We start from the raw sequence: 16,872 nt of genomic DNA, 5'->3' as shown, positions 1-16,872 counted from the left end.
AAGCTGGAGAGGGTGTCTGAAAAAGACGAGGAATCCCTGGGTAATTCTGACTGGTCCGTTCAAACCGGAGACGCTCTTCTCTCCGAGGTTGCAGAACAAGACGAGGGAAGACATCAGGAGGACAGCAGTTCTGTGTCCCATCTGAGCGTTGGTGGGATTAGAGTAATCGGCAACTCTGGGAAGCTGGCTGTCGTTACTTCACGTACAGGCCCCCAAAGCGGGCAGCCAATCAGGGCTGAGGGTCAGCAGGAACACCTTCTGAACTCCAGAGGAGAGTGGGTGGCTCCAGGCAGGGAGACAGACTCTCACGCTGTTGGGGACTCAAAAAGGGTCCTGAGCTTTAGGGAGACAGGACGAATCTCCAACAAAAAGCAAAGCTCTGAAAAAGGGGCTGCAGCCGGAACGGGGACTGCAGCAATGGATGAGCAGGACAATTTGAACTTCTCAGAAACAGACAGCAGCAAGGGTGTAACAACCACATGTAACCTTTCCAACGAGGAAGACTTTGTAGTTCTGGAAAGAGACGAAAACTGGATGTCGAATGATGTGGAAAATAACACCGCAGGTCACCAAAGCAGACCTGGGGGCGAGGAGGATGGTTCTGATGGCAAACTTTCACAATCTTCCCAGATTTCTCCTCAAGAGAAGAATAAAGACATTGCACGTGCTAAGAGTTCAGCCGGAGAAGGTTTAGAGACGGAAATGGGTCGTCATACGACTCAAGTGACAGGCAGCAGGTGTCAGCTAAAAGGAGTAAGCTGTGCCCGGGCTGCTCAAACCAAGACAACTGGTAAGGGAATGGCAGAGAGGGACCAAAATGTTGCCATTCGTATGAGGGAGGAGCAAAACAGCTGTAAGGATCAGCGGCAAGAAGTTGATCACAACCATGAGAACAGGTTTGCTGGGGCTGTATCCAAGAGGGCCAAAGCTGGAGTCCAGAGCAACCTATTACCTTCTACCAAAAGAGATAACATTCAAGTCACCAGCTCTCACCTTTCACAAACTGTAGCATCTAATTCCGGAGAACCGCGCCTGCGAGACGGTCATTCATTTACCCTGGAACAAACTAACTCTATGCCTTCTCCGTCGCAGGCGGGAAGCTGTGATGAAAATTTGCAAGTCGCTTGCCTGAAGAAGGAAAGTGAGCTTGTTTGCTTCTCTGCTGTCGTCACACCTCCACCTGTAACTCATAGTTTACCGGGGGACAATGCATCAAGTCCACCAGAAGCACCGTCTGCCTTGTCCACCATGCCAGCAGAGAAATCTAGACCTAAAGGTCCACCTCCTCCTGTTCCCAAAAAACCCAAGAATCCTTTCATAAAGCTTAAAACTGCACAGCTAATGTCTACTGATGTGCAAAGAAGAGTCAAAGATCATCTGCCATCAGAGGATAAGGCCAAGAGGAGACACACGTTTCATTTTAACAAAGATCTCCCATATGGTGCACCAACTAATCAAGACATGTACATGTTGTGGGACGAAAGGGGCTCGTATGCCGTACCGCCTAACTTTCGCCGACTATCAGCTGACGTTGGTCTGTGGGAGCATCTCTCTCTGAGGGACATGGATGATCGTTTTGGAGATATGATTGATTATGAATATTGTGTTCGAATGGCAGAGCTGTCTCCAGAGGAAGAGCCTCAAAACTTGGACATGATGCAGAGACGGGTGTTCCTAGAGAGACGATCCAGGCGCAAATGGTCGCCTCCTCCTGTTACGGAAAACACTCTGACCTGCACAGAAACTCTTTCCAGGCCAGGGGTCATACCTAACGATGAAACTGAAAGCCGAAAATATACGTTTTTAGAGAAAAAGGAAACACAACCAATCCTCTCGACTCACAGAGTCAATACACACAGCCAGAGCGAGCATACTAAAGATTTCATAGATCCCATCAGCAACAGAGACACAGACAGATGCAGCGAGGTGGGGTCCTACAAGCCGGTGGCGGAAATCGTGAAAGAAACAAACCAAATGCAGAGACAACAGGGTCGAGTCAAATCAGAAGGGCCGAAAGTTCAGGTTCGTCTGGCAGAACAGAACCCAACCTTGAAAGTTTCCCAAATGAAGAATACCTTTGATGTCCCAAAGAAATCCAAGGAGAGGCCAGCGGAAGTCCAAGCACCTCCAAAGAAAGGTAGGAACCACAACTATATACTTATCCACAAAAACTAATGTCCTCTCCCACATTTTCAACATTATTAAACATGTCTCTCATTAAACTCCAAACTTGGTGCCCAGAAACCACAGTAAACTACAGTAAACTATCCCTTCTGCTGAAGAGAACTAATTCAGCAGAAGAACTAATTTATTAAATTTTCTGCCAGGCTATCCCATTATCAGACTAGAAAAGGTAAAAGAAAAATTATTTACAGACCAAAACTAAATTTATTAAGCTATGACTGAATTTATAAATAAACTCTGCAGAAAGTATACGCTTAAAAGAAACAAAAATTTCTCAAATATTACTGGTTGTCGGTCCTTTTAATCAATATCCTCATCAGTTGGTTATTATATTGTGTTTATTTTGTATTAAAGACAACATCCTGGAAATCAAGGAGATAAAACATAATGAAAAAGATTTTAGATATATTTGTCTGTAGTTTATTACCAGGTCATCAAGATCACTTTTATTGGTGTGACAAACCATTCCTTTTGAGTCATTCCCAGATTCAGGTTTCAATGATTTGTGCATGATCTACATAAAAACACAATTCTGTGGACCTATTGGAAGAAACACCAAGAGTCCACAGGTCTGAAAACCTTCTTCTTTTGTATAAATGTTTCCAAAAATATGAACAAAAACAACCACTTGGGATGCAACAAAATCTCAGTAGACTTTAATCTGACCAAATGACGGAAACATGCAGACTCCGCGAAGAAAACCACAAAACGCACAATGTTACACAATAAGATTTGCATAGTGCTAAGAGGTTACATTTTTTAGCAAAGATGTCAAGAAGGAAAAAACAAATATGCAAAAGAAATATTAAAGGCTAAAGGTAATGAGACAAATAATTACAATGAAACAGAGCAGTGAGTGTATGTGTAGTGATTACCGTGAATCTGCGTGTTTCATTTACTGTAAAATTAAAATTCGTAGCGGCTCCTATGATTAATACACTCCGTTGATTCTGAAAAGATTTTATTTTCCACTGACCAGGTCATTTGCACTATTGTTCTAAAGGGCTGCAAAAAAATCATTCAAATGGCCGAAAAACACCCTCGGACTGTGACTGTGACTGTGATATTAATGATATCAGCTGTAAAACCGCATTCTTTCAAAATGTGATTTATTTTAGCACTTGTCGCCATAAAGTAAAGGGGGATGAGGGAATGGAAAGATGTTCAGCTTGAACTCTATTTTTTTTTTTTATCTTAACAAGACAAAATGATCCTATAAAGACATGTGGAGGACAGACGGACGTTTTTTTTTTTTCTAACACCCCCCATCCCCATTTCCATTCAGATCATTGAGAAATCAGAGCTGGCATTTGGTTTGCGCATGTGCCGTAGCCCAATGTATCCTGGTGAATTTAATAACGGGATGAGAATAGAGTACGGCTAGTCTTCCGCAGGTGAGAAGCGGGCAGTAGATGCTGTGTTTTTCAACTACTACATTTAACAAGATTTTAATCCTGGTTCACTTTACCTATTAGTACCTGAGAGGGGGCTGTAAGAACCTTGCAACTGGGCTCATTTTTTTCCAGCGGAGACAAGGGATACTGAAGCACCGTCCTGCAGGATAAGGGCGCGCCTAAACTGCCACATTCATGTGTTGAGATTGATTTTTTCACCCTCCTTGCGTTGGAAAATCTTGCATAGATTTTAGGAGGTAAGGAAATTTAAACTGTGTCTTTTTGCATCGTGCAATTTAGCATTTATCCTGTAAGCTTTGCAGCATCAGCGGACGCTCGCTGCACGGGTGTGGGAATGGGAGCAACCCAAAAAAATAAAAAAATCCTGGGTGGAAATTTCTGCACTTGCGTCAGCTGGAAGCGGTCCACCGCAGCTAACGGTTAGCAAGCCTGCTAACCCACAGGCAACTGAGATGGAAAACACATTTCAGGTCTAAAGGATGGCTTGTTTGTCTGGATAGTGGTTCCACATGAAGCTAACAGCTCCTATTGTTCAGCCTCCTAACGGTGAAACGTCTGTGTCGGTGTCTGTTGACGGGACCAGCCCCTTTACAGCTTCCAGCTGCCACTACATTGAAGTTAGCTTCCGATTCACAGCATTTGATGCAGTTGTGTAGTTCGCTCTTTTTACGGACTCTACACTGGCTCTAGTCAAAAATCTAAAACTCTTAAAGTGGTCTTAACTCTTAAAATTAGATTAATTTACTCTACACTGGCTACAGTTTGTTTAAAACATAACCTGCAATATGTGCAACCTTTATTTTTTTTGTGAAACCTAAAAAAATAATAACTTCTCAAACGAAGCTATTAAAAAGATTTGCTATTAAACACAAACATTTTGTGTTGCTTATATAGATAATATATGTTATGTTTATCCCTTCAACAGTGACATTTTTCAGATTTTTATTTATTTGTAGCTATCATTTGGAAACCCCAATGAGATCATGCGCCTATTTTGGGAACAAATGACCTCAAGTGAAATCCTGCTATTCTTAAAGAAGTCATATATTGACTGAATTGTTCTACATAAAGTAGTTGTGTAAAACACGTTTTTTCATCTGTGAAACCTTTCTTGGTGTGTAAATCCACAAATGTATTGATACTGAACTTATTTGCATTCTTACATATAAAGTAAAGATTTGAACAGCCATGAAACTTGTTTTAAACTATCTGTAGGTTCAGTCCAGGCTCGACTGTTATTTTAGTTTTTTTTACTAGAGCAAACTAAAGTTATATTCCCAAATAACTGTAAAAGACCCTCATTCTATGAATCGGAAGCTAACTTCAAAGTCCACCCTCAGTTTAATCTAGCACTAAAGTTAGCAAGCCCTGCTAGCTTTAATTAGCATTCTCTTTTACAACGTCAAAAAGGATGCTTGATAATGTCTTGCAACATCATTTTTGAACCACTACTCTAGCGTAACTGTCTCCTTAATTTCCTTGGTATGTAACGCATGATTTTAATGTAGAGCTCAATGGGAATATTAGCTAATGTTGCTAGCATTGCCTGCTAGGTAACCATTGTTTAACAGCAGCACCGTGCTGCGCAGCTTCCATTGAAAGCACGAAGCGGAATTCAAATGTCCAACATGCCGGTGGTGTGATAGGCTAAAGCCGAGTTAAAGTGATAGTAGCCGTATCTGTGGTGGCACTGTTAGCGGTAGCATCATGTTCTGCATGGTTTTTCACTGTTTGCTTTTGACTGTAATGTCCAGAGGAGTCCGGGGGTCATTGCCTGTTTCCCAAAAATGCACATTACAACATGAAAATGGAAGTAAGGAACTGAAACTACAGGCTGTTTAGATTGTTATATAATAGGAAAACAGATTACTAAAATAAAACATATAATGCCACTAACACAGTTGGCTTTAGACATGCACAGGATCTAAAATATTAAGTCAATATGCCCAAGATTAAATGTAGAGTACAACTAAGCCATACAGAAACTATAAATATTGTAATTGAAACTGCAAAATGGTTACAGACATTTAGGAAGCAAAAACTATCAAGGCCACTAGCTTTAGAAATATAAATACCTTTTATTTTCCCTCACTGGGGAAAGTCAGATGGACTACTGGTCCATTGACTTTTAGGTAGATTTACCCAAAAATAATAATCTAAAAAGAGAATAACATACTTTCTAATACTAATAACATACTAATTGCACATTTAGAGAATATGAAAATACTGTACAGTTCTTAAAAAGGGCAGACTGAGTAGGATCATTGAAAAAAAGTATAACACGTGCATTTATATTTGTGTTGAAGAAACAGACCATTTACAGGAAGTGAAAAAACTGCAAACAGGGATGTGTAAACCAAAACAAGAATGTTGTTTGAAATGAGGGAAAACAACAAGTAACAGCAGAGATGTAAACACTTTGTGCGTTTGAGAACAGTAGTGGTCATAAACCGTGCTGGAAGGAAGAAAGAATCAATGATATTTATTTAGTACGTTTGATTAATTATATATAAAAACAATCCTAGAAATATTGAATTCTAATTTACTTTAATGTTGGACCGTAACATGTTTCCTTTTTGTGGGCATCTTGACCTCAAAACATGATCCTAATTTTTGGAGACTTGAGAGTAAAGTATTACTGCAGATCATCCCATGTGATAAATTTGTGTGTTAGTCTTGGTGGCTGCTGCTGAATGGGGCTCTGTGCGTACAGGATGTTCTGATTGGCTGGCTAGACTTGCCATGTGTCAGCGTCTTCTCTTCCATGTCGAGGTCTTGCGTTTGATTTATAAGATTTGTCAGCTCTTTCATCCTGTTCTCAGACCATACTAATGGTTACAGATGTTCTGCATGAGACTTTTATTGCTACTGACTCTTTGCATTGATACGTTTATCATTTAACACTTGAAAAAAATCAGTCAAGGAACGGAGAATTAAATTAGAAGTGGCAGAAAGGAGACAGGACTCTTCAGTCTTCTGCTGAAATCCCTGCTGCTTAATAAGCTTTTATATGTCATCTTTATTGTGTAGAAAAAGAAAAAGAAGAAAAGACAAAACTAACCTTTTAGTCTTTGTTTTCAAAATCCCAGGTACCAAACCTATTGGCACCTTTTAAGGTTCCCATAAAAATGAAAAATGTAAAATATTTTTTATAGATTTATGAGTTTTTGACTGCGCTCAGATGACATGAAGCACTTTATGTGGCTCTGGCATTATCCAAAAGATAAATATGAGAAAAAGGACCGTATGCCCACTGTTAGGTACGATATAGGATCTGTGATGCTGTGGGCTACTTCTCATATGCCCTATGACCTGTGAAAATACCAAGACATTTTTTTTTATATTTCCCAGAAAACGGAGTGAATCATCCCCGGGTTTGAATAAATGTTGTTTCTTGTGGTAATTTGCTTTCCACACCACAGATGTGTGCAGATAAAATGATTTGAAGAGTGCAAAATGCATTTAAATAAAAGATAATAAAAATCTGTGTATTACACCTGATGTGACCAAAGCAAAGCTGTCAGTCAGTCTGCGCACACCCACACGGTCGTAAGATAAAGTCGAAACGGATGAAATAATTGGCACTTATGTGGGTGTATAATGTGCATGTAAGGGTTTTGAAACAACAGAGGTCCAAAAAAAAAATAAAAAATCCTGGAGTCCCGTCAAAAATAAATATCAAGTTTCCAAGCAACGGAGCTATTTTATCAGATTACATCTTTAAATCGGAACAACACCAACAGTGGTGGTGAGACAAGTACAGTTCACCTCTGCAGTCTGGTTTGTAGACAAGGGTTCTGGATTAAATCCAAGTCTCAGCTCAAAGAGGGGTGAGTCAGCTTTTCCATTTTAGAAATCTCTCAACTGTGAGGGAGCAGGTGGCCTGCTGTGATGGCAAACCTGGTCACAACTGAGGGAGGAGGCAACTAATGCATCGCCCGAGTGCCCGTTTAGGAGCCTTACACATATTGGAACATTATGTCAAAAACGATTCAGTTTCTAGCTTGTGTTTGAGAAGAAATGAACAGCATCTAGGGCTTTGTGTTTAGAGCGAAGCTGACTCAAGCGCCATTTAATTTTGATGGACAACGGGGATCGTTTCGTGACGGCTGCAGCAGTAACTAACAGCCCATCTGTGCTGCATTCACAGGAACTGATGCAGCAGCTTAAAATTATAACATCCGTTATGACGGCTTAGAGCCTTCGCCCTGCTTCCCGTTCTGCAGATCCCGAAAATAAACTACAGAGTCAGAGAGTTTAGGTACCAGAACAGGTTCTCCACTGGTCAGACTGGAATATAACCAGATTAAATGGCATTTTAAATATATATAGGTACATATACATATAATGATTTAATCAGACCAACTTAAATCAAATTCACTCCGTGTCAAACGGCTTCATTGAATTTAGCCTGGAAATTTGTACTGATGTATGTAAACGCGTCAGGGGAAGAGATGAGTCTTGTACAGAAACTGATGTTGATGGAGCATAAAAGCTTAAACTCAGATGTAATTCATAAACACAACCTCAGTGCCATGACTCCCATTTTAAAGATGCTGGATCAGTAGAAGCTTGTTTTTGACCCGCTTGGTCCCGTTCTTCTGTTTGTTTTGATGGAGTGACTCAGACCCGCCGTGCTCCTTCCTCCCTGTCTCGTTTCTCGCCATAGAAATGTCGCGGCGAGTTGTGCGGCAGAGCAAGTTCCGTCACGTGTTCGGTCAGGCTGTGAGGAACGACCAGTGTTACGATGACATCCGCGTATCCAGGGTAACGTGGGACAGCTCCTTCTGTGCCGTCAACCCCAAGTTTGTTGCCATCATCATAGATGCCAGCGGAGGAGGAGCGTTTCTCGTTCTTCCTCTAAATAAGGTATTCAATTTGTGATTTTTGCTGTGTATTTTAGAAGGTTGATGTTCAGTTTCTGTGTTTTTAATCATTTTTGTTTGCTTCCAGTCTTTTTTGAAAGAAAACCCTGTTAAATACGGATTAGAACTTGAATTTGTACATGTCACTAAATGTTACATCAACCCTACAGTGATGGGAGTGTTTCCTAAAGTAAGCAGTTTCCCGAAGTGTAGGTTAGGACCTCACTTTGGTTTGTGAAACATTAATACTTGATTAAATTCTATGATTGCCGATTTGAGCTGGTACAGTATATTGGGAAATTTTGTCTCCTTCAACAAAGAACAGACCGGGTCAGAAACTTCTACTACAGCCGTTTAGAGGGTAGAAGACGAAAAGTTTAAGAACTGAGAAATGTGTAAAATATGTGTAATCTTTTTATAGACTTAAAAATCAATAAAATAGACATTTTGTCAAGATTTCACCAAATATGTTGCTTTCTTTTTTCTGCATGCATTTGGGATAATACAAAGGAAGATTGTTGCACAATTTGCATTATTACTGCAAACTACCTGAGCTCTGGAAAAAGAAAGCCCACTGCATTGAACCCCACTGAAAACCTCCTGGTTATTCCACCAAATATTGATTTCTAGACTCTTTCTGAGGAGAAACATTAGTATTGTTGTTTCTAAATGAATATGAAATTGTTTCCTTTGCATTATTTGAGGTCAGAAAGCACGGCATTTATTTTTTTTTCGTTATTTTGACCATTTCTCATTTTCCGCAAATAAATACAAAATTTTTGCTTGGACTTTTGGAGACATGTTGTCAGCAGTTCATAGAATAAAAGAACAATGTTCATTTTACTCAAACATATACCTATAAAAAGTAAAATCAGAGAACAGATCATTTTGCAATGGTCTCTTCATTTTTCCCAGAGCTATACTATAAAATGACAACTAATAATAAAAATGTTAAAAAAGTTTTAGTGTCCAAACAGCATTTTACATTGTTTTACAGTTTCAAGAACTTTTAATAAGAACCCAGAGAAAGTGTCATAGTGATTGGAGTTTTCTCCAGTATGGAGGAACACAATCATCCCGTCCTCCAGCTATTGCTGCACACTGTGAACCAGCAGGCTGAAAGAAGACACCTGCATATTTCTGTTCTGCACACCAACCTGCTAGCACCATGTCAGTAATTATGCATGATTGACTTGCTTCGTTTTTTTAAGAACCTTGAGATGACTTGAGTTGTGATTTGGCTCTCTCTCTATAAACTGAACTGAATTGTATCAATCATGAATGATGAACCCGTTTCTCTGTCTCTTAGACTGGCCGTATAGACAAGGCGTACCCGACAGTTTGTGGTCACACGGGCCCAGTGTTGGACATCGACTGGTGTCCACATAATGATCACGTCATTGCAAGCGGCTCAGAGGACTGCACAGTCATGGCATGGCCTCATCTATATGTTCTAACACTCATTCAATGTTTGCTTTATAGCAAAGTACAAATATGGTTCTGTGACGTTATTTCTGTGGTTCCTAATTTCCCTTCATTTGATGCAGGTCTGGCAGATCCCTGAGAACGGACTGGATGCTGCGCTGTCAGAGCCTGTGGTCGTGTTGGAGGGCCACTCCAAAAGGGTCGGCATCGTGTCCTGGCATCCCACGGCTCGCAATGTTCTCCTCAGTGCTGGTGAGTTTGGATTAAACTCCTCAAATCAAAATAAAACCAAGAACATAACAGTTTTTTGTACGAACGGCTCCTGTTGGGATTGCTGAGAATAAACCCGCTTCCGTTCCAGGCTGTGACAACCAGGTGGTCATCTGGAACGTGGGTACGGGAGAGGCCATGATCAGCCTGGACGACATGCACCCGGATGTCATCTTTAGCGTCAGCTGGAGTCGCAACGGCAGCCTGCTGTGCACTGCCTGCAAGGACAAAAAGGTCCGCATCATCGACCCGCGTAAAAAGAAGATAGTGGCGGTAAGTAAAAGGTGCTAGATCAGAGATTAACATCTCCCCGATAAATATGCATCTGGTGTCACGGTTTTACAACATTGACTGGTGTGACTCTGCATTTAGGAGAAGGACAAAGCCCACGAGGGAGCTCGACCCATGAGAGCCATCTTTTTAGCAGACGGAAACATTTTCACCACTGGATTCAGCCGCATGAGCGAGCGTCAGCTGGCCCTGTGGAAATCTGTATGTGTTCATCGTTTGGTCCTCTTGACTCTAAAATGTACTCTCTACCCAAATCATAAAGTCAAATCTTTACATCCTGACGTCACTAGTGATTTACAATAGGACTGAAACAATCGGGTTAATTGTGGTGAATCAATTATTGAAGTAATTGTCAGCAAATTTAGTAAACGATTAATTGTTAACTGAAGCGTATAGACCAGTGGTTTTTAACCTTTTTTGAGGTACCGAACCCCCCAGTTGCAAATGCGCATTCACCGAACCCTTCTTATTCCAACCCACCCCAACTCCCCCTTTGCGGTATTCTGATTTAGTAATGTAATTATATTAGCTGTGTAACCACCCCCACACCACTAGAGGCAGTAGCAGCCCCTAAAAGATGCGACAAAAGGAGCAGATTTAGACTATAGAATTTGGTTAAAACGGTGAGGTTTGCTGAAGTAATTAAAGACAAAAGTTCAAATCCATGCTGAGAGTGGAGCTCCTTCAATCAGTGCTCCTCTGCAGCACTGATTGGCTAAATGTAACGTGATCCTCTGGAGCAAGTGATGGCAAAACGGGGCGCGTCATCACGACTTTACACAAGTGTGTCTTTATCTCCGCGGCAGAGGCTCCACCGAACCCCTGGGGTTCAATCAAACACAGGTTAAGAACCACTGGTATAGACTCAAAAACAAATGCCAATCGATGTATGAAGAGGACATTTAATGCATTTCTTGTGTTGTGTAAAAAAGGATTAAATGGAAAATCTGCAGAATGTCCAAATTGTTTTTATCTGATTTATCAATTAATCGTCAAACTGAAATTATTTTTAGCAGCCCTAATTTAAAAAGAGACAAGAGAAAATCAAAAACATAAATAAGCCGTTAAATAACTACTTTTATTGGGCAACCCTTCAATCAAGTTAGAAGTGATTACAGCAAAGAAATTCTGGCATCTATGTTATTTTAATGTTGTAATAATTCATTAAATACATAATTACATTTCTAAATAATGTTTCAAGGCATATATAATTGCATCAGTATTTTTAGTATTGATGAAACTAAAATGATAACCTTTTTATGGTCAGATGAATTGTTAATCTGCACAGCCGTTTAAATACAGACCAGTCAGATGATTAGTTTCAATATAATACACAATATCTAAATAATCTGAAACATTGAACATTTCCTATTTTTTCCAATCATGCCAAAGTTTCTGCTGTGCACCTCCTTTCCAGCAGAGGGCGATGAATACCAAGTAACATTTCCTGATAGAGCACATGCTCTGATGTTTTTCCCCCATTTTTAATTAATATAATCCTAAATCATACCAATAAAAGTTTATCTAAACTGCACCGCCCCTTTAAATATATAATTCTGTGTTTGCAGGACAACATGGATGAGCCCATATGTGTCCAAGAGATGGACTCCAGTAATGGAGTTCTGCTGCCGTTCTACGATCCAGACACTAGCATAGTCTACCTGTGTGGAAAGGTAGTTGATACTAAAGAGGTTTTTTTTATTATTATTATTTTCACATGTTAAATCGAAAGGTTCACGCATTCTGTACCTGCAGGGAGACAGCAGCATTCGGTACTTTGAGATCACAGACGAGGCGCCGTTTGTTCATTACCTCAACACCTTTTCAACAAAGGAGCCGCAGAGAGGCATGGGCTACATGCCCAAGAGAGGCCTGGATGTTAACAAATGTGAAATAGCAAGGTATTGAGACATTACTGTTTTTTATATATTTATATATTGTTCTTTTAAGTTCACTCCTTTTTGCTTCTTTAGGTCTAAATGAAGCAAAATCGTGATAGTACTTTTTTATTTTATACAATAAAGCAAAATGTAAAGGCAATGAGTCTAAACCTAAATCTGCTCCAGGCTTAAAAGCATTAATAATTTCAATTAATTGTATTCTGTCAGACAAACATATAAATCCAAATTATTACCACCGTGGTTGACAGTTGGTTGGGTTGTTTTTATAGAAATGTGGTGTTTGGGTTTATTATAACAAACACCACCATGATTCTGCAAAAAACTTTCTTTTAGACCTCCTGTGGTTTATTCAGATGCAGCTTTACAAACTTAATTCATGCTGGAATAATCTGAGGAATTAAATTTCACTAGTCTTCATGTCTGGATAAATATGGAAAAAAATGAAGCAGAATATGGAAAAGGTTTTGCATTTTCTAATTTTCTTTTATACTCTCTGTTTGCTTAAACCCAAAAAGCAATTTTCTTCAAATCATTTTCTTCAAAAATTTTAATCAAATGTTCTTTTGGTATTACATTTTGTTCCATCCACATCAGCCCTGGAGTTATTAGTTTTAAATATATCTGGTTGTTTTTCTTTTTTATGCTAGTTAAAAAAAACATTTTTTTAAATATTGTACAAATATTTAATAAGAAATTTGCAGTTTATACGTTATACTGGATTAAAGCTTGAGGACAAAATGAAAACCTTTTGTCTTTAAAGTGGCTGGAGCAGCAGAAATGCAAATTAAAAAGAAAAATCACACAGGTCCAAAGTTGCAGAGCTCAAAATTTGTATATAGATTTTTCATAAACATACATTTTTGACATATAGACATAGATTTCCTTTTAGTCCATTACAGCCACTGCTACAATGGGTGAAGATAAAACTCTATTAACTACAATAAATCTCTAGAAGACAAACATTTACAAATTCCCAATTTACTTTAACAACTTAATTTAAAAACTAAACCCAAAAACACTCAGTCATCAGTCTTTCCTCCAGTTGTGTTTTCTTTCACAACGAGGCGGATTAAACTCACGAGTCTGCACTGTTTATGGGTGCGTTTCCATGGCGCAACACATGGCCAGTTGACCTCTTAAAGAAGGAGAGAGTAATGAGAAAAACATCTTAAAGTTACATTATGAATCAGATAAACCAATTCTTTATGCAGATCAGTATTCATCCAGTGCATGGAAAATGAAAACAAAAGTACCCGTTAGTGAATGAATGAATCCCGCTTCCCTGGAAATCATAAAGAGACTAAAAATAAACTTTAAAAAAAAAAGATCTGAATTCAAGATTCCAGATGTATGAAAATGTCAACATTGCAACATATTTCTGTTAGCGTTGAAGCAGCATAAATCTGGAAATATATGTAGTTTTGAAATGGAATATGTAGAAACCCTGCTGGAAATCCCCTTAAAGTCATTTAGAAGCAGTCTTATTGTCATTTTGTCACACACTGTAAATGTTGCTTATATGTTATCAATATAAATAATAATAATAGTGTTTTTATGCCAAATAAAGTTGTTCTATTCATAACTATATTCATATATTTATTCACTATTATTATCTATTGACACACTTAAAGCTGATATGCTTAACATTTTAGTTGTGTCAGACCAAAGGACATTTCTGATGTTTGTCTTTGAAAGTATTTCCAAACAGTAATCTGTCCTTCATGTTGTATTTGGAGTTATGGCTTCTTCCTCACTAAGCGGCGTTTCAGGTCCTGTTGGACTCCTTTCATCATTATCTTATCAGCTTCAGCAGCATCGTCACAAAGTCTTTTGGTTTGGTTCTGGACTTATTCACACATTTCACACCAAAGTAGGATCCTCAGAACCGATCTTCTGGTATGAAGGCTGGTTCCTTGCTGTTTCATAATAATTCTTAAAACAGAGGGTAGCGTCTCCTTCAGCCATGTGTAAATTGTACCCTCGGAAATATCTCTCTTCCGATAAAATTCGAGTGCCATTAAAATAACTACTTTGTTTTCTCTTATGTGAAACTCTTATCATTTCTCATCTCTTCAGGTTTTATAAATTACATGAGAGAAAATGTGAACCAATCATCATGACAGTCCCACGGAAGGTAAGTTTGCTTAAAGCCATCATGTCTTTTACTGTTCTGTGAGCTGGTATGCTTTTCCCTTATTGGTGCCTAATAATTTTGCCCTTTTTCCCCACGCTGTGCGCCCTCCCAGTCGGATCTGTTCCAGGACGACCTGTACCCGGACACGGCCGGCCCTGATCCCGCCTTTGAAGCAGAGGAATGGTTCGCCGGGAAGAACGGAGGCCCGATCCTGATCTCGCTCAAAGACGGCTACGTCTCCACCAAGAACCGGGACCTGAAGGTGGTAAAAACAAACATCCTGGAGAGCAAGCCAGCCACAAAAGCAGAGAGCATCCCAACCATCAAGAAACATGCTTCTCCGCAATCCACTGTTGTGAGTGTTAGCAGAAATTACAATTTTTATCAACATTTATTGAATATTGACTGTTGTTGTGAACAGATGGTGTGATGGGATTGCAAGATATTTTCTTGTTCACAGTCATAATTTTGGAAAATCCAAGAAAATGATGGATCAGTACATAATCTTGTTTCTGGCTCTCAATTTAGCGCAGCTGCACGGAAAAATAAACGTCATTGCCTGTTGGATCACATTTGACTAAAACCGGATGAACAGATGTTATTTTTTTTCTGCTCACGATAAAAATTATTCCTCCCCTGGTTCCAAATATTCAATATTTCTCTTCGTTTTTTGTTTTTTTCTTTTCCAGAAAATGGAAGACAAACTGGAAGAGGTACTCCGAGAGTTCAAGTCACTCAGGGACCGCGTCATCCTCCAGGACCGCCGGATCGCCCGACTCGAAGATCAGGTCTCCAAGGTTGCCATGTAAGACGCAGAGACCCTTGCCAGGATTGCTGTTTTCTTTCTGAGTCAGCTGCGGCCAGTTTTTAAAGATTCGGCTTCACCGAGCTTGGTTTCCGTCCCGTTCCATCGAAACCAAGCCCACATTCCAAGACGAACTTTTATTTTCGCTCATCGGTCCTCCCGTTTCACACACTCTGCCCCGACCCGCTCACAGAGGAGAGGGAAAAACTTTCAAAGGTCATGTTCACATCCAAAGAAAAGACATTTTTGTTAAAGAAAGTCTTAACTGTTTTTATTTTTTAAGATGTGGTGAAGCATTCTCACGTGAAGGTTGTATTTACTGCTCAACAACTGTAGCATCAGTATTTCCATTGTTCTCATTGTGTTGCCAAATATGAATTGTGTGCCGTTTCATGCATTGCTCTTATGTTGTTGTTTTTCTTTCTCCTCCTGTTGTACATTCCAGTCACAACCTGGTAGAACAGTACAAGTCAAAGCTGGATTATTTTTAAAACAAAATGCTATCAGACTGTTTTCTTCCCCGCAGTTTCCTCGTTGGCATCGGTCAGAATATGAATGTGGAAGAGATCCTAAAACAATTTTCTCCTGTTCTTCTGGGGCTTTTAAAGTTTACCATTGGGGTCCGAACATGGAGGTGGAGTGTGGGTGGGTGTAACATCTTCCTGCTGTAAATGTTGTGAAAATGTTGTGGTGCCTCTTGTCACTGTTAAGGGTCAGACGAAAGTTGCCCTCTGCGGTGCGTATTGGTATTGGGAAGGGACCACTCGCAGCCCGTGTTTTACTGAACCTCTGACAGACAGTTCTGTGCACATAATAAAAAATTTTACACATTAAAGCGCTGCTTCTTTTCCTCATCATTTAATACCATCTGATCTGATCCTTCAACAATTTTACATTTCCTCTATTTCACTTCTGTTATCAGATAAGCATTTGTAATCTGACTGAAAAATATGACACATTTCAACTATAAAAACTGTTGTACAATGTACTATTATGCTTCCTTGAGCAGGTTAGGATAGGCCTATGGTGTGTTTTTTGCACCAAGTCGTTCTCAGATGATGTAATTTCAATCTGGTCAGTTGTGCCTTTTTTGAGTTCCTTTCACAATGAGGTTTTTAATGCGTCATGTCACTTTAAATCCAAATAAGCTGATGCTGGCCACGCCCACCTGACTCCACGTTTACACTCGCATGTGAAAACGGCTGCAAACGTTCAGTTACGCAATCATACATGTTTGAAAAGCAGAAGTAGAGCCTCCTACACAGCCAACAAGAACGCAGCAATTAGTTTCTGGATAGGCAGTCAACAAAAAAATACTTCCAGCAGCCATTGTACAGCACATACAATAGTAAAACCAGCTGACCAAATGTGCTGGACCTCGGTTTTAGCCCCATCGCTAGGTAATAACTGTCTATAAACTGTTTCTCTCATTATTGTGCCATGTAGCAAATAGGAAGGATTTTTGTAACACTAAGTGACGTGAAAAGTTTAGTCAGATTCGATCTTGGTCAGTAAGAAAAGATTATATGGTTTCATGCGCACTCAGTTCTACTTTTCTTTTCCTCTGCTGGCAATTAACAGA

At 39.6% G+C, this 16,872-nt stretch overlaps 1 protein-coding gene across 2 annotated transcripts; it reads left to right on the top strand.

The window, feature by feature from the left end:
- The first annotated feature begins 295 nt into the window (after nucleotides 1-295).
- Nucleotides 296-16,125, top strand: coro1cb (coronin, actin binding protein, 1Cb). Of its 2 annotated transcripts, none has more exons than XM_017307997.1 (11): nucleotides 296-2,137; nucleotides 8,269-8,468; nucleotides 9,774-9,896; nucleotides 10,012-10,141; nucleotides 10,251-10,432; nucleotides 10,532-10,651; nucleotides 12,019-12,123; nucleotides 12,206-12,351; nucleotides 14,428-14,485; nucleotides 14,598-14,840; nucleotides 15,175-16,125. In XM_017307997.1, exons 1-11 carry the CDS (start codon nucleotides 418-420, stop codon nucleotides 15,292-15,294), a joined length of 3,147 nt encoding a protein of 1,048 aa, XP_017163486.1. In that variant the 5' UTR covers nucleotides 296-417; the 3' UTR covers nucleotides 15,295-16,125. The 2 variants fall into 2 exon arrangements, with proteins under 2 accessions (XP_017163486.1, XP_008422415.1); XM_008424193.2 differs by lacking the exon at nucleotides 296-2,137 and adding an exon at nucleotides 3,502-3,835.
- The last annotated feature ends 747 nt before the right edge of the window (nucleotides 16,126-16,872 follow it).

The sequence above is a fragment of the Poecilia reticulata genome, linkage group LG12 (genome assembly GCF_000633615.1).
Source record: "Poecilia reticulata strain Guanapo linkage group LG12, Guppy_female_1.0+MT, whole genome shotgun sequence".
Lineage (NCBI taxonomy): Eukaryota > Metazoa > Chordata > Actinopteri > Cyprinodontiformes > Poeciliidae > Poecilia > Poecilia reticulata.
The sequence above is the reverse complement of the archived record's forward strand: the minus strand, read 5'-3'. Positions and strand labels throughout refer to the sequence as shown.